At 42.9% G+C, this 21957-nt stretch overlaps 1 protein-coding gene across 2 annotated transcripts in view; it reads right to left on the reverse strand.

The window, feature by feature from the left end:
• Positions 1 to 21957, reverse strand: part of MAP4 (microtubule associated protein 4) — a 153486-nt gene that overhangs the window by 13039 nt on the left and 118490 nt on the right. Inside the window, exons 1-3 of one of the 2 annotated variants that reach the window (XM_052647602.1) lie at positions 9392 to 10886; positions 3224 to 3330; positions 2231 to 2446 (exon numbers count right to left, since the gene is read on the reverse strand). In XM_052647602.1, the coding sequence (XP_052503562.1) occupies positions 2231 to 2446; positions 3224 to 3330; positions 9392 to 10871 (1803 nt within the window). In that variant the 5' untranslated portion in view covers positions 10872 to 10886. Of the gene's footprint in view, positions 1 to 2230; positions 2447 to 3223; positions 3331 to 9391; positions 10887 to 21957 lie in introns of those variants that run through there. The other variant, XM_052647596.1, reaches the window with a different exon arrangement.

Consider the following 21957-nt stretch of genomic DNA (forward strand, 5'->3'; position numbering starts at 1 on the left):
CTCCAGCTCCTCTTCCATGGAGGCTGGGCACACTATCACTACCAAGAAAGGGAAGGAATCAATACAGGCTGGCGTCTACAGGAACACAAGATGGACAGACCTACCACGTTACTCAAGAGAGTAAGCCAAGCCAAAGACACAGTGGACCTGTCTCTTCTACTCCAAGAGAAATGGCCATACAGAGGGCAGGATGTGGGCGGAGACAAGGACATTGCTTAAATGAAAAATCAGCTAAAGAGGTTCTCAGAAATTCAGGGTTGGCATTGATTTAGAGAAAATCTAACCCTACTGAGCATTGCTACAAATGAAGGGCCCAAGCATCATGTAAAGAACCTAAGGTTGGAATCAGGGAAATGGTTCAACTACCAGCTCCGTCTAGAAAAAGTCATGGGTTCTGCGGAGGGGCACTCCTGCTCTATTTGCTCTAAAATGTTAAGGACTAAACCAGGAGCTTTCTGGCAGCTCTTTTCAATTTTCAATACAGTCAGTCAGAATAATTGAGTGGGGTCTTATATTTTGCTAGTAACAGTAACAACGATAAAATAATTTAGAAAAAGGTTACAAGGGATAGAAATCTCTGAAAGACATGACATTCTTCAGGCTGCTTTTGGCCTCAGCGAGCTGCAGAACTGGCCTGCTTTCAGAGTTACTCTCCTGATTTCTCAACTTTCATTTTCTCCTCTGTCAGACTGACAGATCTGAATAGTTTTATCCCCTTTGTTTCCGTAAATCTTTTTACCAAAATAGGGAAAAAACTAGATTTCATTAGGCTTTAGTTTTTATCCATCTCTCAAAATATCTACACATCTACATCTTATCTAAAAGATAAAGAGGAGTGTTGATAGAGGCCCTGAGCACAAGCCCTGGAGTTAGACCCAAGTTCAAATACAGGTTCCTCTGCTTACCTGCCCTTAACTAAGTTTTGAAATGAGAATGCTAATATCCATATCACGGGTTTCTGAGAGATTTAAAGGAGGTAATGTCTATAAAGAAATCTGTACCGTATGCTCCATTTTTGTTATTGTTATAGAGTGAATTTCACCAGATGGATTTCACCCGTTCCTTCCCACGGCCTCTGTCTCCCTCAGGATTTGCTGCTAAGAAAGTGTCAGGGTGAAGCTGCTGCCACGGCTCCAGCCACTCTCCCTCTGCCCGCTCATTCAAATAAATTGTTTTCTAAAGATCAGGAAAAGCATTCAACTTGGTAAATAAGGATCAGAAAGTGTTCCGAGATTTTCTCATTCCTAGTCTATACTAGGATTTCTCAGTTTCTTGGCTGCAGTTTCAACCTAGCCTTCGATTCTTAGGTTCCACCAGTTTTATGTACTAGATTAAATTAAAAACACAATCATTTTAACATGGTAAGCTACTCCCCATCATGAATTTAAAGTGTAACATCAGGCTGACCTAAGGCCATTCTCAAAGAAAAGAAGATGTTAAGAAAAGGCGCCACAGAGTCCACCCACCCTCTCTTCCCACACCAAACCTCTGAAGTTAAGGTTGTTCTGAACTGCCCAGTTTCTAAGCAGTAATGTGTGGGTGACCTGGAAAACTGAAAAACTTCAGAAGGAGCCCAGGAAGAAGAAGCCTAATGCCAGGTGCAAGTAAGTTATCATATGATGTTAGAATCTGCTGAGATAAGCTGGAAGAGCTAATCATAATCAGCTAATGGAGGAAATTCACTTCTGCAGGGTGATTAAGAAGAAAGACAAAGAACTGAATCTGATTGAGAATCTGATGTCAGAATTATACCAAAAGTGAGTATGTGATTGGCAATGAGGAGTAGGGGAAACTGGTTAACAAGTATTGAAATAGATGAAGAGTACGGAGGAGCTGGGAGAAAGGAGGAGTGGAAGCAGAGGCAATATTGCCTCCAACCAGGGCAGAGAAAGGCACAAAGCGAAAAAGATGGTGGGGACTTCCCTGGTGGTCCAATGGTTAAGACCCTGCACTTCCAATACAAGACAAGCGAGTTTGACCTCTGGTCAGGGAACTAAGATCCCACAGGATGTGCAGTGGCCAAAAAAGGTTAAAAAAAGATGTAGAAAAGGCCTTCAAATGTCCTGGCTCCATCATGGGTGCCCAAAGTGATTTGAATTAACCTTTCCCATTTCCCTTTCCTTTCCCTAGCCCCCCAGCCTATTTTCATGTCTGGAAGCAACAGCGCCTAACTATTTGATGCTGGGAGGGGAGAACTTTTCCCTGGCACAGTGCTCAGGTGACTACTTACCTTGGGCTTCGTGTCTTTTGAAGGTAAGGTGGAAGGCCTGGCAGTGGCAGCAGCAGGGCGTTTGGGTGGGGCAGCTGGTACTGAGCCTGAAGCAAGGCTCATGGGTTTTTTATTCGACCCACCAAAGGTGGTGGGAGCTGTCTGCTTAGGGAGAGAAGTGGGCTGTGTTTTGGCTTTCGATGTTGAAGTCTTTGCAGGTTGAGTGGTGGCCAAAGGCTTTAAGTTGATTTGTTTTTTTTTTTTAAAAGGGCAACATCAAACACACAGACAAGAATAAAAACAAATTAAAAAAAAGTATAAATTGCACAATTCAAAGTAAAGCTATAAGCAATGAGGAAAGATGCAACTGAAAATTAGCATTCCTTTCTTCTGAGCTCAGTAAATAGTGGAAAGATGGCAGGATGAGCATAAAGAAAACTGGAAATTGTTTCTTAATGACAGTGTCACAAATTCCAGTAGTTGGACACCTCAAGATTTCAATTCAGTAATAACTTTAAACAATTAACTAACTTTTGAAGGCTTCAATAATTCTGAGAAGAAAGTCACCAGCAGGTGATTAAGCTATTTACTATCTGTAACTCTGTGATGTAATATCAACCACACTAAAATGAGCATTTATACTTTAGAATAAGCGTCTGGAGCTATATTCCATCTTAAAACTCTGTGCTCCTTTTTCATGAAGAAAGACTTCAGAATGGATTTCTGAATAATTCCGTAATTCCCTTTATTGGTGTTGTTAAAGGAAGCAGAAATATCTACAAAACAAATATTCACGATAATAGGGTCAAAAGCAGAGATTTAAGGGTTCGAGTTAGGCCAGCATGATAAAATGGGAATATAAAATATTTTCTAAGCATGTTTGAACTTGAAGAAGGAGAACACATTATTAGCTCAGAAAAAAGTAATTTCACTTGCATAATCCAAACAATAATAGCAGAAGGTAGTTTTTAAAAATTACAGGAGTAGAAGACAACCCACCCTTCTTGCACTTACCTTTGTTTTCTTCTCTGGGCTTGGTGGGAGCTCCTTGTTTGGAGGGGCGGTGATGTCATTTCCAGACACGCTTCCGGTAGGTTGTCCTTCTTCTGGCTTGGCTATTCCTAAAGGGGGGAAAGTTATGCTAAACAAATGTTTTTAACACTCATTGCGAAGAGGCAAGTCTTTGCAGTGATGCGCCACTAACTAGCACTCCATCCTGAGAAAATCCCCAGAACTGTGCTGCTGCAAGCGGACAAGACTCCCCAGTTTCCCTCACTGTGACGAAGGGCAGTTTTAGATTCTAGCCTGTCCCTGTGGAGAAGCAACCTAACTAGGATTTGCACAAATGATCAATGGAAGGAAATGGCCCTTGAAGTTTGGTTTCCCTTCCCTGGAGACTGGCAAAGGTGTTCTGTCACCCTACCACTAACTCCCAGAGCAACAGGGGACAAAAACCACTTCTACTGGAGTTTATCTCTTGGAATAAAGGGTGCTGAGAGATGGGATAAGAGCCAGATGATCATCCAATGTTCTCCTTTTACTTCCTTTCCCTGCAAAGCACCACTTTATGGAGGATGTGAGATGAACCTGATCTGGTTCTAGCGGTGACCCACATTTCCAACAAGGCTGAGGAGACCCGTGCAATCAGATCCAGGGCCAGAAATAAAGTCTATGGCCTAAGGCTATGCTCAGCAGCACCACTGTGGGGAGGTGACTCCAGATTTCAATAACTTACACCAGAAAGCATTTAAATACCATGAAACTTGTAACTTGGGTGTGGGGAGACCGTTCCAAGCAGCACAATCTCTGCTGCTGCTGCTGCTAAGTCGCTTTAGTCGTGTCTGACTCTGTGCGACCCTATAGACGGCAGCCCACCGAACTCCCCCATCCCTGGGATTCTCTAGGCAAGAACACTGGAGTGGGTTGCCATTTCCTTCTCCAGTGCATGAAAGTGAAAAGTCAAAGTGAAGTCGCTCAGTCGTGTCCGACTCTTAGCGACCCCATGGTCTACAGCCTACCAGGTTCCTCTGTCCATGGGATTTTCCAGGCAAGAGTACTGGAATGGGGTGCCATTGCCTTCTCCAAGCACAACCTCTAGATGCCACAAAAGATAAGTTGGAGTATAGAAAAATAAAAAGGCTCAATGTGCCCCAAACAACAAGAAGAGTCAAAAGGCAAATGATAAACAGGAAAAAAGTATTGAACTTCGCATCAAATGCACAGAGCTTATTATGTTTACTCCTACAGATCAGTAACTGCTATAAAGGCCAACAACCTGCTAGAAAAATGGCCAAAAGAATATGAACACAATTTACAGAAAAAGAATACAAATCACTTTGTATTTGTATTTGAAAATATTAAAAGATATCCAATCTTTAAGAGAAATGAGATGTAATTTCCAATCTAATATTTGTTAAAAGTCCTAAAATGTGAATGTAGCTGCTAGAGAGAATATGAAGATATACATGGCTGGCAAGTATGTGAAGCATACAACTCATATGCAGGGCAATCTAGCAGAGCCTCTGAAAATTCCAAGTGCAGATAAATTCTAATTCAGAAGTACAGTTCCTGAACATTTATCTTAGAGATATATTCACATACCTGCCAAATAGCAAATTTGCAAGCTTTTCCCCCAGAGCATTATTTCTAAAGGCAAAGTAATGAAACTACCTAGAAGTCTACTAACTGAAAACTAGTTAAAGCATATGGCAGAAATATCAACGTAACCTCTGATTCTGAAACTGGTTCAGAATCTGAATCTGATTGATAGGGAACAACCTCTTCTAAGCAAAAGCAAAGCAAAGCACATAACTGTAGGTATAACATGAGACAATACACTTCTATTGCAAATATACTGGTGCATGCATTTTTAAAAAGTCTTTGGAAGGATCATGATGAAACAAAACAATGGTGATTTAATTCTGGGACGGGGCAAAACTAGAGAGGCTATATATTAAACCTTTTTACTTTGAGGTACTGATTCACAGGAAGTTACAAAGAAATGTACAGGGAGGTTCTATGCACTGTTCACCGGGTTTCCCCCAAAGACATCCTGCGTAACTACAGGACACTCTCAAAACTGGAAAGCTGATACTGATGCAATCCACAGAGCTTCTCAGATCTGTCCAGCTCTACATGCATTCATTTGTTTGTGTGTGTGTGCATGTAAACAGTTCTGTGCAACTTTATCACATATGCAGCTTTATGTAACCACTACTAAGAATCAAAACGGATTAATTGTTCCACCACCAAGAGCTCCCTCATGTTACCCTTTTTATTTTTTTAATAGCCACCCCACCCCGCTTTCCCTTTCCAATCCCTTAATCTCTGGCAGCTACTCATCTGCTGGCCATCTCTAAAATACTATTTCAAGAATATTACATAAGTGGAATCATACAATGCACTACTTTTCGTACCTGGCTTCTTTCACTCTGCACAGTGCTTCTGACCTGCGTCCATGTTGTACATGATAAGTCCATAGTATGGCTGTACCACAGTTTAGCCCTTTGTCTACTGTAGGACATTTTGATTGGCTTCTGGCTCTTTGCTATTTAGGAATTTTATTACAGGATTTTGAATAAAATAGTTTCTTTGTTACTATATGGAAATGCAGTACAGTTTCTGACAGGTTCATGGGGTATCCTGTGACCTTGATAAACTAATTAGGTCTGGGGGTGCTATTTCCCGGTAGGGACGGGGTGGGGGGGGGTTTCCCTGCATGTGGGTGGACTAGGCCTTCAGTGCGGCCAGGTGTGAAGGGAGGCCCTGATGACCTCTGCTGACACTGTACCTGCAAGAGGACTGAGCCCATCCCTCTTCCTGGAAATGGGTAGGGAAATAGGGCTTTTCCTTTCTGGGTCTTTTGGCAAAAGAGAGCAGGTCTTTCATTGTTTCTTCTTGTCTTTTCTTCTTTATTTTCCACTTTTTAAAAAAATCTATGCTTGTTGATGATTCCAGGTTGAAGATACTCTCCAGTACCCAGACCAGGACACATGGGAGGGTCTTCCTCAAACCGTGAGCCCCACCCAGCCTGCCCTCTCCCTTCTATCTTTCACATTCCTTTTCTGATTATCTGGTACATTCTTTCCAGAGTATTCAGCTGTATTTACAAGGGTGAGCATGAAAAACTGAATCAATGTCACTTTCTCTTGGTAGGAGATTTTCTTAAGAATAGCATTTTGTACTTTTTGATGTTTGAAACCATATATATTTCTAGTCAAAATGGAACTTTTTTACTTTTAAAAATATGAAAAAAGAAAACCACTCCCACCATGTAAGGTATTGGTAACGTCTTTGTTCTACAGCCAGCTGAAAGAGGATCCCACCAAACGTGTGACTTGCTGTCACTGGCCCCAGACCACCACGAACATTTTTCAATAAGCACAGGATTTTTCAGCAAACAACATAAACACTTCATGAAATCTCACTGCAATGAAACAACCACACAACATTTCAACTTGCACCACTACCCAAATGTCCCCACAGTTCCACAAAGAATGTTCAAAAGGAACACATAACTGCTCCACAAAACTGCTCACTTCTGATGGATCTTTCCCTCATTTGTATTACCACATGCCGGAAAACACAGGCTCCACATCACAGCATCATCTTCAGTTCCTCCCTCCCCACCGCCCCGTCTCTCTCTCATCCCCCACGCCCAGTTTTCCGTCCAGGTGACTTCACCTATGTCATACTTCCCCTATCTCAGCAGTTCCCTTTGTACTCCTACACGAATCCCACTGTCATCAAGGGAATTTTTTTCCTTCCAAACCTCTAACTTCCAGTTTATCTTATTTATTGAGAAACAGGTGAACTCCTCAAAGCCAGCTTTCGGCCACTGTATTTACTGTCACAGGCAGGCAAGCAGGATAGCTTTTTGAAGATGGGAGTAATGTTTAAACATCTTACAGGACAAATAAGTTTGGGTTCCATACAAACTTTTAGATTTGTTATCCCATTATTTCTTGCTCAGATGTACAGATGGCTTTGGCATGTTTGGTCAACCTACAACCTTCTCCAGAGGAGCGCCAGATGAAGTGGGCTGCTCAAAATGGCCAACACTGGTGAAGGCAGCTTTGGAACCTGGCAAAGAGGTGACCAGACCAAGCAGAGACAATAAGATATATTTACTCATTTTTTCCCTAAAAGAAAGAAGATATGAAAACTATAGTCAAGCAACCTTGGGTTCCTGAGATGTGAAGTGGCATAAAGTAGGGCATAGAACCCCAAACCACGGCAACCAATGTCCTGTGCAGACCAGAGTCACAAAGGAAGCAAAAAGTAAGACAGTAGAGAATCGTTTCCAGAGGGGAAGAGAATGGAATGCGTGTTTAGAGGGGAGCAGAGGTCCTCAGACACACGATGGCTGTAGCCAAGCTACATTTCCTGCAATTAGATTCCCTGAGATTGCCTGTCAGTAAATACCTGTTTATAAACTAGAGTTCCTGTGTGTGTGTTTCTGTTCTATGAAACTAAATAATAATTAAGAGAAGCCCCACAAATACTCATCACTATTCTTTTACCTAATGTGAGCTGTCTGAGCATCACACCTTTGACACCTCCACATAGTTAGGCATCCGAGGCTTCCAAGGCTACCTCCTCCAAAAAGTTTTCATGATTTAGAAACCCTCTCACACAACCCCACCCCCCTGACCCTTGCCCAGCCCAGCTAGTCACTTGATGGTACCTAGGTAGTAACTGGCATATGATATATATGTTGAATAATGAATCTTCATATAGCTTTATCTACAAATTTTAGCAGTCAGCATTCAAACATCTATAAGGTGAACAGGTCAGTGAGGTTTTTCAGTCATCTGACATATTTTTTTCTTACCAGCATGAACTTCCGTTAGTGTGAACTAGGACAAAGTTGTTCTGAAATAAACAAGTATCTTCATTTATTACCACCTAGAAGGTATAGAACACTGAATTGGGCATGTGGTGATCAAGGGAAGAAAAGATGAGACAATCCTATCCATAAGGACCTTACAGTTCTGCCACCATAGAAGGAAGCTACAGCATAGAACATTTGAGTCTTAACATTTTGGAGTCATAATAAATCATAAACTAAATATGATGTGTATTTGGCCATCTCCATTAAAAAGAAAAAAAAAAAAAAAACCAACACCACAAAACTATCAGTCTTCAAGGGTCCTTTCCCCGAGAAAATACACTTAATATTAAGAAAAAAAGTTAAACATTTTTGAGAAAATGTACTCAGAGGTATAAATACTAGAGGAAACGGTTCCCAGAAACAGCTATTTTTTTTTTAAAACAAATAAACAAAACACACATTTTCAATCTCCATTAAGTAGCTTGTAAATCCTGATCCTTTGTGCTCAAACTGGACTCAGAGGAAAGCAAGTTTTCGTAGACCACCAACAATAAGACTGGTGGGGGGCTGGGGGTGGGGAAGAGAATAAAGGGCGAGGAAGAAAGACAAAGGGGCAGCCACAAGAACCGCAACCTTCAGCTGTTTATTAATTGCAAGTCTTTCCTCTCTCCTCTTTCCCTTTCTTCCCCTTCTCCCCACAAATCTTCCTAACACACAGACAGAGAAAACTAGAAGCTAGATTGGGTCAAACATGAGTAACAGGAAAAGAATATTAAATAGCCAGCTTTACAAGGCTCTTTTTCAGCTCGAACAAAAGTAAAACATTCTCAAAAGCAAAACGGGAAACAGAGCTCGCACCCAGACTGCGCTACTTAAAGAGACGAGGCTAGTGCTGATAAAGCCATTGTGAGTCCACACAGTGACAGATTTTCAAGCAAGGAAGTCAATCGGTTGTGATTGGATGATTTAGAGCTTGGGAATCATCTGGTTCAAACCAACAGAGAGCTGAGGGGTGGGAGGATGGGGGGTGGGCTGGGCAGGGTGACATGAGGTCAAACAAGGGCTTCTGTGTCTTAAGCCCACCCCTCTCTGACCCCAATCGGCCCACACCCTCAGTCCACACCATCTGTCACGCCAGCAGACATGCAGGCTGACCCAGCTGGAGTCACTTTGTGCACTCTCTCGCCTCACTCTCCCCAGCCTTCCGATGCAAGGGAATTCGGCTTTCCCCAAGCAGTCATAGACTCCAGCAGGAACGAGCTGCCTAAGGCTCCTGCCGGTAATCTGGCACTTTGGTTCCTTCCTTGCTGTCTGCTTGTTCCCCATGGAGGCAAAATTTAGAAACATACCATCACGTGGGGTCTCTTCACACAGGAACGATGGAGTGCTCAGGGTTGCAGTGACCTCGATGTCCTTTTTCCCTGCCAGAACCGGCTGTCCTGGCTGTTTCTCACCTCCCTGGCAGACCTGGGAGCACAAATCCGCTGTTTCACTAGTATCTTCCTGTCCTTTCTCTGCGCTGCTCACTTCAGGAATCTGCTCCAGCTTACCAGGGAGAGAGAACCCAGCAGTGCCCAGTTCCCTCTTCCCAGAGCTGCTGTTGCTGCTGCTGTGGTTGTTGCTGAAGTGGGTCAATTCCTCCCTCTTCTTGGCCACTGGTTCCTCACAGTTGAAAGGAGGTGTCTCTTCAGTAGACAGAATGGGCAGTTCTCCAGGGTTCAATTTGTGGCTGGTTGTCTGCTCCTCAGCCACCGTCATAGAGCGTCTAATGGCAGGAGCCCCCGGTTTTTTGGGTGTGGGACTCAGCACTGGGCTACTGGTGAGGGGCAGCAGGCCAGAAGAAAGATCTTCTCGGGCGGGACGTTCAGGATACTTGTCTGCAAGGTTGACAGCTGGGGGCACTGAGAGGTGAGAGCATTCAGACAGGGCCCGGCGCACTGCCTTTTTCTGCTGAGGGGCTTGCTCAAGTGGAGCCCCCTCCTCAGGAAAACTCAATTTCTCTACCTCCTTATCATGGACTTGGATATGAGAGCTGGTATCCCAACATTCTGGGGTGAACTCGACCCTCGTGATTGGTGGAACGGCAAGCGGTGAGTGCGCTGGGGCTGGGTGGGCTGCCGCCACCGGCAGTGAGGACTCACATTTGGGCTGCCTGGAGCTGGCACTCCCCACCCCAATCACCCGGCAGCCAGCAGGCGTGCCATTCTCCTTTCCTGGAGTTCCTTCCCTTGAGTGCTGAGGGACTTGAGCTTCTGACATTGGATGAAAGTTGGGGTTCCAAACACTGGTTTCCTGCTCCTTAACATACTGGGTGGGCATGTCAGCAGCCCCGGGGAAATGCAGATCTGGCTGGCTCTCAGTCTCCGGCGCATTCTTCCCCATCACCGTCCCCAGGACTGTAGTGGCTTTGTTTTTGTCTGGCCCCTCTCTGGGTCCCAGATGGAACTCGGCCGCCTTCTGGTACATCGAGCTCCCCTCTGAGGGATGGTAGGTGTCTGCAATCACATACCTGCTCGCAAGGTGACCCGAGGTGGCTTGATACTCCTTGCCCTGCGCTTCAATGCCGAGCTCTTTGTCTAGCTTCCCCTCAAAGAAGCAGAGCTTATTCTGCTCCAGGAAGCTGGCATTCTTCACAAGCCCGTCTTTCAGCTGCCCATCCATGCTGACATTCAGCCCAATCTCATTCAGCTTGCCCTCTGTCCTCTGCCACTCAAACCCGGCTTGGCTCATTTCTTTCGGAGAGACTGCCCGGCACTGTGTGGGCTGGCCCTGACGGAGCTGGCTGGGAGCGGCGGTGTGCGAGGCTGGCTGCCTGTGTGAGAGCGACATCGCCTCTTCCACTGCTCTCCCCGCCTCGCTCCCGGAGCTCTCACACCACCTACGATCACATAGCTGGCAGTGACATCACACTGAGTCCCCAGCATTCATGACAAAACCCATTCCCGGCCCCCCCGCCCCCACCGCCAACACTCCTCTCTCCATGAGCAGTTGGTGCTAAATGTATTTACTAGTGTGAAAGGAAGGAAGGAATGAATGGAAAAGAAAGAGAAAGCAAGGAACCTAACTCCTTTCTGTACAACTGAATGTCACTGTTAGAAGTAAAAATATAATTTTCTGCTAACTAGCATGCTGTCAAGATCTGCAATTTTAAAGACGGGATGGTGCTAATCTGGGTATGGAGGATAGTAATGATGCTGGCTTTCACCAATATAGATACATGTATACCCACACACTCGCTTATCTGACATTATGCTCACGCTTCCACCCACTCAACAAAACTGTTTTAAAAATAAGACTCATTTGCCAATCCTCAGCCACAACCCTTGAAGAACAATGACTCTATTAAAAATTGTTCATAATTTCACTTAAAAAAAAAAAAAAAAACCCTCAATGAAATATCAAAATTGGAGACATTCAATCCTCAGGGGAAGAGCAGGTTCACTGTCACAACCACCTGTCAAATTCACTTGAAAACTGACTTGACTGAGTCCCCGAAGCCCAGTGAAAGCTCCATCTGAAGCTCTGCACTGTGCAAGAGTCTAACGAACGGTTCATTCAACGGTTTCTGTGATCCGTGCTTTGGCGACACGTACCCCAGCTGTAAGACACTTGTGTGACAGTATGTCCCTCGTACTTCTACTCCTGGCCCTGCTCCCTCCTCGTTCCTTGGACGAGCTGTGTCTCTCCTTCCTGCACCAACCCCGCTCTTTCTGGCCTGATGGTCACCGAGTTGCCACAGGAACCCACTGGAGCAGCTCATCTTTCTTGGACCTCCAGCACTTAGGGATGCTGGCAATCTGTGGCCCACCAGAGCCCACTGCCCCTATGTAATTCAGTACAGTTCTTTGCTATCCTGAGCTTTGAGTTTACAAACTGTACATCCAGGACTGAGGGACCTACGAGAAAAAAGTCTCAGAGAAAATGTTACACTGAAAAGATAAAGGTCAAACTCCGCCTTGAACAAAGCTGAGATTTATTGCCTGGCCTCTAAGTTCCTAACTGAACTAACATAGGATATTGTGAAATATTCTACCAAGAGCACAAGAGATGTCTTTCTCTAAGATGAAGAAAAGTTATTTTTTCTTTTTAAAATGGATTTTTTTAAAGCCGTTTGCCATCAACTGCAATGATCTGATTATAGTTTTTAAATAATGCTTAAAAAAAAAAAAAGCAAGTTAAGATTGTGCTATTGTTGGTCTATAAAATGAGAGATTACCAAGGCCAGCCCAAGACAGTTTCTTTAACCGGAGCATCTGTCTCCATTGCTCACCTTCTCTGCTTACTATTCATACCCTTCACATAGTTTTCTCAAGCTCCCAACTAGAGTGCAGGGGCCACACCCAACATGCTTCCTGCATTAACATCAGCACCTGATACGGGGCTATGTTCATGGCCGGAAGTGGCAGTGTTGCAATGCTGGAAAAATGTGAATTTGACCTCTGTTCTGAACATAATCTGAACTCATATACACTGATCCTTCATCTTAACCTTAAGCAGCTCAGGGGTATTATAGGTAAAAGCACAATAAAGGTGCACTGGCAATAAAATAGGGTCACCTTACTCTACAGCAATGCTCTCACCAAGGAAAAACGAGCAAGAGGTATAATAAAGTGAAAAATGCAGGTGGTACCAACAGGGTCATAGTTCTAATCACCAATGGGAAAAAATAAAAGGCGAGTCTAGGTTACAAACAGGCTTAATGACAAAACATAGTCAAATTTTGTCTTTAAAGGAATGAGGAAAGTGTGTCTTATTCCTTAGCTATCTTCTGTTACTATTTTGCTTTCTCAAGAGAACTTACATTCACCTTGGTGTCCTGTTACAGCTCTCAGAACTGTGAGAGCATCCCTTCAGACTGCTTCTGAGCCCACAAGCAGGTCCTCCTGCTTCACGAAGAAAACATGGGGATCCAGAGGCTTTTCAAGAGGGAGGGGACAGAGTGGCTTACAGCTTCATTACACGACTGCTTTGCAGTACATAGCAAGGAAGAGACCACATGGAACAAGAATGAATGGGTTTATTTATCTCCCAGTGAGGTGCTACCTGGATGGTAAATCAAGAGGAAAACCTAGTGCAGAGTAATGAGCAAAATCAGAGGAAGGCCCTGTCAGTACCCTAGTCCGGTTCAGAATTACAGACACAATCTCACTCACGAATGCACACTCACCCACAGGAGGCAGCTGTGTCAAGGAGCTCAAGCCTCATCAGTCACTGTGACAGTTTATCAAGTTGGTGAATGAGGAACCTGAAGCCTTAAGAGGATGAGCATGCCCAGGCAAAAAGAAATGTGCTCAAGAACCCGAAGACATAAATTCTAGACTCAGCTGCCACTAGAATTCCTTGCCTCTGGGTTCTGATCCTCCTCATTCGGAACCCACAGAAACGTCACCTCCTCTGTAAAGTCTCCTAGACCTCCAACTCCCAAACTGAATTCTTTATGTTGTCATAGAACTATACTTGACCTACCTACCTCTTCTTAGGATTTGGAAACTACACCATAATCTTTTCCTTATGTGCCTTTTGTGGAAGCTTCTAGAAGGCAGGAAGATTTGTCCACCTCTGCTCTGAAGGTGCCCAGAAGTGTTGGGTACATATTAAGTGGGCTCGCAAAAAAGTTCTGCTCAAGGAGAAATGGACAGATTCTGTTCACAGACTTTTATCATTTGGCCTGATCTCTCTCATCATTAAACTCATCTAGACAAGTGGTGATTCGGAATGCCCTTCGGGCTGAAGGTTTTTAAGTTCCATTATGTCTGAGTCTGAGTAAAGTGCACGGATTCTCTCGCATGTATGGTCAGAAGGTAACCTCTACGGTTCTTTTATCAGACTGTATAATTACTTGTCAAGCTTTCAAGGGCACTGATACAGCTTGATCTCAGCAGGTGCCCTGGCAGACGTTTTTGGTTTTTTGCCCTTTGTCTTGAGCTTGTACTCAACCTGTTCAAGGCCTTGGTTTTGATATGCTCCACAACTGGCTTCTCTGCATTCTTTCAGTTACCAAGGGAACAAAACTACTTCCCAGATTGACAAATGTTCCCAGTTACTGTCTCCAGGAAACGATTTCTAATAAATTATCATTAGTCAGTAAGTCTACTGGTTAGTGATGGATGACATTCTTCACTAATAACAGCTAAAGATTGTGAAGCTGCAATCTAGTTTCTTACCTGGAAGTAAAGGCTGCTTGTGTTTATATATAAATACATATGTCTGCAAAAATATTTCAAATTCATATTCTACTAAATTTTAGAACCATTTCTTAGTACATTAACTCAAAAAAAATCATGATTCTTCCTGATTAACTCTCAAAAGTTGGGAAGCAGAGAAGGAAAAAACTGAAGCTAGTTACCTGATTTACATGACCTTTGATAAAGGCAGTTTACCAGGATGCACAAAATGGATGCCATCTCAGTCGCCCCTGAATCTAAGTCAGGCTGAAAAGGGAAGCACCTGTCAAACCTAAAACACACCAAACACAGTCCTCCAACTCAGCTTCAGCCAGTTCACCTTACCCTCGAAAACAGGACCTGCCAGCCTTACATAAGGAAACCCTAGGCCTCAAAAACCAGTCATGCCCTATTTCCCCCAGTTGCCGCTTATAATGCTCTATAAAACTCACTCTTGCTCAGAATCTCTCGGGAAAAGTGGTTCACTGCTCTCCACTGTACGCCCCCAATCCATGGATTGTTCTCCCTTAAGTTAACAACATCAAGTTCAATACTAAATTGCATTGTTTTTGTCATTTAACAGGCCAAAGTATTAAAATGTTTATAGATGAAAGTCCTTCAAGAAGTACAACTTAAAAATCCCAGGCCTTTGAGTACTGAGCCAGGCATAGCCTCCCTGAAAAAGATAAAGAGAATACCTTGCTTACTAGCTCTTCAAACTTCGAGATCCACCAAATGTCACGTCCTCCAGGAAGCTTTCTCTTGCTCTCCTAAGAGGACTTAAGTTACTTTCTGCTCTGTATTCCCATAGCTCAAACTATTATAGAACTTCTCTCACTAGAATAAAACTTCTGTGTTATCTCCTTACTCAACAATCCTTGAGGTGTAAAGGATGTGTCTTCTCAATCTACCCTTAGAATGTGAGAGTAATGATACATTACAATGTTTGTTCAACAAATGAACTAAATACTAAAAAATCCAAATCATGTTGCTGCTGCTACTGCTGCTAAGTCGCTTCAGTCGTGTCCGACTCTGTGCAACCCCATAGACAGCAGCCCGCCAGGCTCCCCCATCCCTGGGATTCTCCCTGTCCACTATTTGCAGAGCAATAGACAATGTTTATCTGACGATCAGATTTTTGTCTAAACTTAAAAACAAATAACCATCATTGCTAAACAGCTTAAAAACCAGCAATTTTAGTCTGCTCATGGCTGAATGACCTACTTAATGTCACAGGTTAAAATAAGAATGGAAGTCCCCTCTACTGTCCACTGCATATTTTAAAGAAGTAAAAATACCTACAACACCAAAAGTCAGAAGCAAGTTACTTTTGGTTTTCATTTGCTGTATGACTCCTCCAATGCTACTGTCAGTCAGAGGGTAAAGAAAAGTGAGGGGTGAGGGAGTGTGAGGGGGAGAAACTCCTTTGAAAGTAGAACAACCAATATTTGCTGGACTCATTTCCCACAACATTTAGATGTTCAAAGAAGGTGAACAGTAGCACAGAACTGTTCAAGGGTTAAAACAGTTTAACTGAGCATGTAGGAAGTTTCAACAAATGATAACTGATTTAAATTATGGAACATACAGAATTTCCCAATAACTTTCATTAATACGTAGCTAGTAAAAAGATGGGAAATAGATGGGGAAACAGTGGAAACAGTGTTTATTCTAGATAGCATATTAAAAAGCAGAGACATAAATTTGCCAACAAAGGTCTGTCTAGTCAAGGCTATGGTTTTTCCAGTGGTCATCTATGGATGTGAGAGTTGGACTGTGAAGAAAGCTGAGCGCCGAAGAATTGATGCTTTTGAACTGTGGTGTTGGAGAACACTCTTGAGAGTCCCTTGGACTGCAAGGAGACCCAGCCAGTCCATTCTGAAGGAGATCAGTCCTGGGTGTTCATTGGAAGGACTGATGCTGAGGCTGAAGCTCTAGTACTTTGGACACCTCATGCGAAGAGTTGACTCATTGTTAAAGACCCTGATGCTGGGAGGGATTGGGGGCAGGAGGAGAAGGGGACGACAGAGGATGAGATGGCTGGATGGCATCACTGACTCAACGGACATGAGTTTGAGTGAACTCCGGGAGCTGGTGATGGACAGGGAGGCCTGGCGTGCTGTGATTCACGGGGTCGCAAAGAGTCAGACACGACTGAGCCACTGAACTGAGTAAAAAGAAAACAAGCCAGAAAATGAGAGGGAAAGTGGGAAGAAGGCAATTAGGAAACTTCACAAATGGCACTACATTTAAGATATTCTCAAATAGGCACATCTCCAGTTGTAAGACTGTAGTGAGCTCTAAGATTACAAATGATTTTTTCATCTGCTGAGCATATTTTGTTTATGTACAAGGGCCTTGAAAGTGTTAGGAAATGGTGTTTATAAATTACTTCAAGTTTCACACCAAGAGAATTTCCTACCGTAAACTGATATTCCCAACTGTTCTAAGACAGTAGATGGGCGCAAGCAAACTGAAGAAAAAGGAATGCAGCCAGATAAGAGGGGGAAAACGCTCTAACTGCGGCAAAGGGAAGGGCCTATCTACGGAGACCTGTGATGACTGCCCCACGCCCAGCTCTCCCCGGCTTCCTTCTGGCGGGGCACCTACTGTAGAGCCATCGGATATACCAGAATCCAGGAAGGATCCCCCCTTCAAAACAGCTCCCCTCTACACAAAACACACAGTCCCCAAAGAAGTCCTTTTCTGACAAGCTGAGCTCAGATTTTCTAAAGTATCTCAATGTTCCCTGCTTAGAACAACATGCATAATATGCAAAGGAACCTTCTGCTGAAGTTTCCCTAAACTTAAGGCATGAAAAAACAAGAGAAGAATCATTAAGCTGGAAGAGACTTTAGCAGTATATTTACTTTCTCTACTTCCAAAGAAGATAAGCCTAGCAAAAGGTAACTCATTTATAATTCAAAAACTGTCATTAGGCATCATATATATAAAGTCAAGCTCTATACTGGGTATTAGGGAGAACACATGAATAAATCAAACATAGTCTCTGCCTAGAGACTAAAATGCTGGACAGACCTAGATTCTAATCCTAAATTAGATTCTGATTCAGTTTATGTCCTCATGATGTGTCTCCATTTTCCAACTAGAAAAGTGCTTAGTAATACAACTTAGGTATTAGAATTTAAAAAATATAATTACTAATCATCAACCGTCACCTTTTTTTTTTTTTTAAGAACCTAAAGCCTCTAGAAGGTTCCTCTGAGGCAAGAATGAGAAAAGCATGGGCCTGAGAGTCAGAAAGACTTGGGTTCAAATTCTATTCTGCCACATTACTATCTGTGTGACCTTACCATGGTCATGACCTCCACAGTCATAACATGGGAAGCCTCCATCTTCTCATGTGTAAAATGGGGAGAATCATTCAAAGTACCGTAGGGTGAGTGCATGTGTTTGCGTACGTGACTATCCACCTACCTACCCACAGTCAACTAGGCACTTAGTACTCACTTAATAGGTGGTAACTGCTATTAATTTTATGGATACCTCTAATAACACACTGTTCAAACCCTGAAAACCATGGGTAACACCATCTGACCACAGGAGATGATTCAAAGTGAGGAACAAAAGTAAAATTTACTAAACCCAGGTCTGTTACCAGTTATACATGAAACATCAGAGCCCACATGAACCAACGGTGGTTGGGCATAAAGGGTCACCCTGCCCCGTTCCCCATGACAAACCCAGACACTCCCCATATTCCAACGCAGTCCCCTGCCTCAGAGCACAGCCTTGCTCAACGCTCTCTGCACTGGAACATTCACTAGCTTTCTGAATACCTTCAAATAAGACTTACTAGAAATATACAAGATATGCACAAAGGAAATATCAAAATACCAGCAAGGGATGAAAACACATAAACTTAAAACATGTGATATTATTGAACGTGGCATGATTATGTTGTTGGATAGAAAATCTCAGTATATACAACAACTCTCCCTAGGGTAGGTAATCTATACATTTACTGTGATTTCAAGAACAAGATTGACTGACTCCCCCCTGCAAAACTATGAACTAACTATCAAGTTTATATGAAATAATAAGCAAAAATAGTAAGGAAAACTGTGAAAAATAGGGTGAGATGTGGGGCTAGACCTATTAGATATTAAAACATATTATTAAGCCACACTGTGTTACTTAGAGCACGACAAAGGTGGCATTTCAGAGGGAGATACAATACCCCAATACAGAAGGAAAATCAACTAATTGTGTCTCACATCTCATAAATAAAAAACAAACACACAGAGAGAAACAAATAAGCAAATACTACACTGATCAGAAAGATTAAAAATGTGAAAAATTTAAATTTTTTATAAACTCAGAGTAGATACAGCTTTCATAAACTGGATAACAAAGCAAGTCATTTGAGAAGTAAAACACAAAATAAACTTGTACCAAGAATAAATTTTTTAACCTATTAGGTTGGCACATCTAACAAAAAAGAAAAACCACACTATTAGAGAAAGTAGAGAGGAGCAAGTACTGGTCTAGATCGGGGTGGAGAACAGCTCTGGTGCATCTCTGGCCCGATGAGGAACTTCGGCAACACCGATCAAAATGACAAATACATATTCTTCAAGCCAGAGGTGTAAATTCAAAGCCCCTTTTTATTATATAGATGTGCTTTTAAAAGTATATACGTAAGTATGACATTCTGTATGTACAAGATTAGTTTATTTACCTGGTTTCTAATAGGAAAAAAAAAAAAGGAAAACACCTATATATCTATCAATAAAGAAGTAATAAAATACATTAGGGTTATTTCCATACAATGAAATACTATACAGCTATTTAAAAAGGGGGCTTCCCAGGTGGTGACAGTGGTAAAGAATCCACCTGCCAATGCAGGAGGTGTGGGTTCTATACCTGGGTTGGGAAGATTCCCTGGAGTTGGAAATGCCAACCCACTCTGGTATTCTTGCTTGGAAATCCCATGGACAGAGGAGCCTGGCTACAGTCCATGGGATCACAAAGAGTGGGACATGACTTGGCCCACATGCACACATTTAAAAAAAGACTGAGGCCCCTTGCTTTGCTGATTTATAAAGAGCGCTAAAATAATTAGGTTTACAAAGCAAGGTACATGTCATTATGCACGGTATATCTCACTTTTATAAAATCAGGAAATACATGGCATTGATTCTTTATGCATAAATTGTCTGGAAGGCTGTGTACGACACTGTAAACATTGGTTGCCTCTGCAAAGAGAAACTGGCATGGGGCTTAAAAGAGAGAAGCAGACTTACATTTTACTGCATATCCTTTTATACCATGTGAATGTATTAGCCTATTCAAAAATTAATTTTTGAGAATTTTAATTTTACCTACCAAAGTTTTAAGTAGCAAAAAAAAAAAAAAAAAAAAAAAGGATAGATTGTCCTTAGGGAGAAGGTGTGATAAAATCTAGAGAAGATTTTTTGTCTAAGATACATCATTTCCTCCTGGGCCACTCTGCAAAGCTACTCCTAACACGTCTCTGAGGGTGGCTAGCCAAGGGAGGGGCCCAAAAGTCTTGTTGCACCCGCCTTGTTTCCTCAACAATCAGAACAAATCCTCTACATTTTCCAGCAACACTGAGCTAAAACAGATGCCTAAGTTGCAGAAAACTTAACATGTTATCTTTTAATTACCGCTGAAACAAAAGAAAGGGTCTAGAAGCTACAACCAATGAATCAGATAGAGGGCTGGGAATCTCAATGAAAGCTGGAAGCACTTTACATACATTCTCATTTCTGGCCTTGCCAATAGGGTAGCTAATAGAAAGAAGATACAAAAACAGAAAAGATCAGAATGTCTTAGGCAAATAACAATGTTTAAGCATTCTCTACTGTACACAGAACACACATTCCTTACTGGGTACAAATTCATGCAAAGCACAAGCTCTACCCAAAATAACAAGTCCATACCATGCAGAACACCATCCCATGATGAAGCCCCTCCAAAAACCTAACTGGCTACCCCAAGGCCAACCAGCGTGTTTTCATTTCTGGAGTTAGTAGCTACCTCATGCAAGCTGGAAACAGTGATTAAGAAACAGCATCGTTGGTAGGTTGTGAACAACCTCAAAGGCCATGATGAGATGTATACTTTTCAGGGAAAAAAAAAACCAAAAACAGATACAGTCCATTATTGAGAGATCATTTCCCAGTATGAGAAACACAAATATATAAAGTCTGTGCCTACCAATCTGGTTGGAGGCTACCATAAAGGGCCTTCCATTTCCATTTACTCCAAAAGCAATTTGGATATTGAATCCCACCAGCATAAGCTACATACATATACTGGAAAAAAAAAAATCCCCAACACAGCTGGACACGAAATGTTTTCTTTCCTCCTGTGAATCCTAATGGTTAAAATTTGGCTGTATGCATAGGAGGCACATTATTTTGGTCGTTTAATTGAGAATATTGTGGATGGTGACAGGCTTCCTGCTAAACAATTCATCGTTTGAATTCAACTTCCCCTGAAAGTCAAGGTTCAGTGCTGGGTAAAAAGGCATGCAACCAGGTCACCAGCCTCCCAAGCTGGACACAAGGCGTGCATGCCTTGGCTGCAGAAAACACATCATTAGCAGTTACAGGTCTTCATGCCAACAAATCAACGGTTAACAAGGATGATTAGAGTCTGAATGAGACCAAAGCACAAGCTCTTTGCCTTTTTGATGCTGACCAAAAGCCACAAGCACACACATTTCCCCACGGCAGGTGCATACCACTGGACTTGAGCTGCTTGGATCGCTCTCGCTCCTGGATGGTAGATTTTGGTAAAAGTGGAGTCAGTCCTCGGGACTTGGTAGGTCTCATGTAGCCTTTCATGGGTTCGGCTGCTCTGCTTTTATCTTCCTTCTTCCCTTCTCCCGGTGCCTTTGATTCAGATTTTTCTGTCATTTTCTTAGGTGCCTCCAAGATCTTGCCTTTGGATTCTGGGAGTTGAGGAGCTTCAGAAGCAGTTATTACTAACTCATCTATCATTGTTGAAGAAGTCACTTCAACTTTGCCATCTAAGACATCTGATTGGAGTTCTGGTGGTGCCAAGGAAACATATGCCATTTCTCTGATGTCAGAATCCAGACTGATTTCCTCCAATTTATCCTTTTTATCCTTTTCACTTTCTGGAAGCGAGAGAGTCATATCTACCTCCTTATTCAAATTATCTGGGCCCTTGGAATCTCTACCTTCAGTACTTTGGTCCTCACAGAAACTGGGCTTTTGTGCTTTGTCTCCCAGTGGGTGAGGAATTGAAACTGGAGCAGAACCTTGCTCAGACTCTTTGTTTACTGGACATGCTGGGAAATTACTCCTATCTGCACATGGTTCTAGGCGTCTGACCTCACCTGCCAGGCTGGGTTCGTTTATCAGCACTCCAGAAAGAAGGTGTCCCCCTGCCGGCTCTGCGGGTTTCTCTACTGAGCGCTCTGATGCACCACTGGGCATGGGCTCAGAGTCTCCTATCACATGCTCTCCATCTCTGCCTGCTTCATCTTTCACGGCACCAGCAAGCTCACCTTTCTGCTGCAGACAGTTAGAATGATTGCTAACTGTTTCTATGGCTCTTGTCAGAGTTGAGGCAACTCCTCCTGTGCTCATAGAGGGCATAATAGCTGAGGGACCCTTGGGTCTTTGTTCCTTTGAGACTCCATCTTTGCTGTAACTATCTACCTCTAATAATTTGGGAATCTCGGCTGGAGCTGTCTCTTGCTTACTTTCTGTCAAGGTGCCTGGAAATGAATC

The sequence above is a fragment of the Budorcas taxicolor genome, chromosome 1, assembly GCF_023091745.1.
Source record: "Budorcas taxicolor isolate Tak-1 chromosome 1, Takin1.1, whole genome shotgun sequence".
Lineage (NCBI taxonomy): Eukaryota > Metazoa > Chordata > Mammalia > Artiodactyla > Bovidae > Budorcas > Budorcas taxicolor.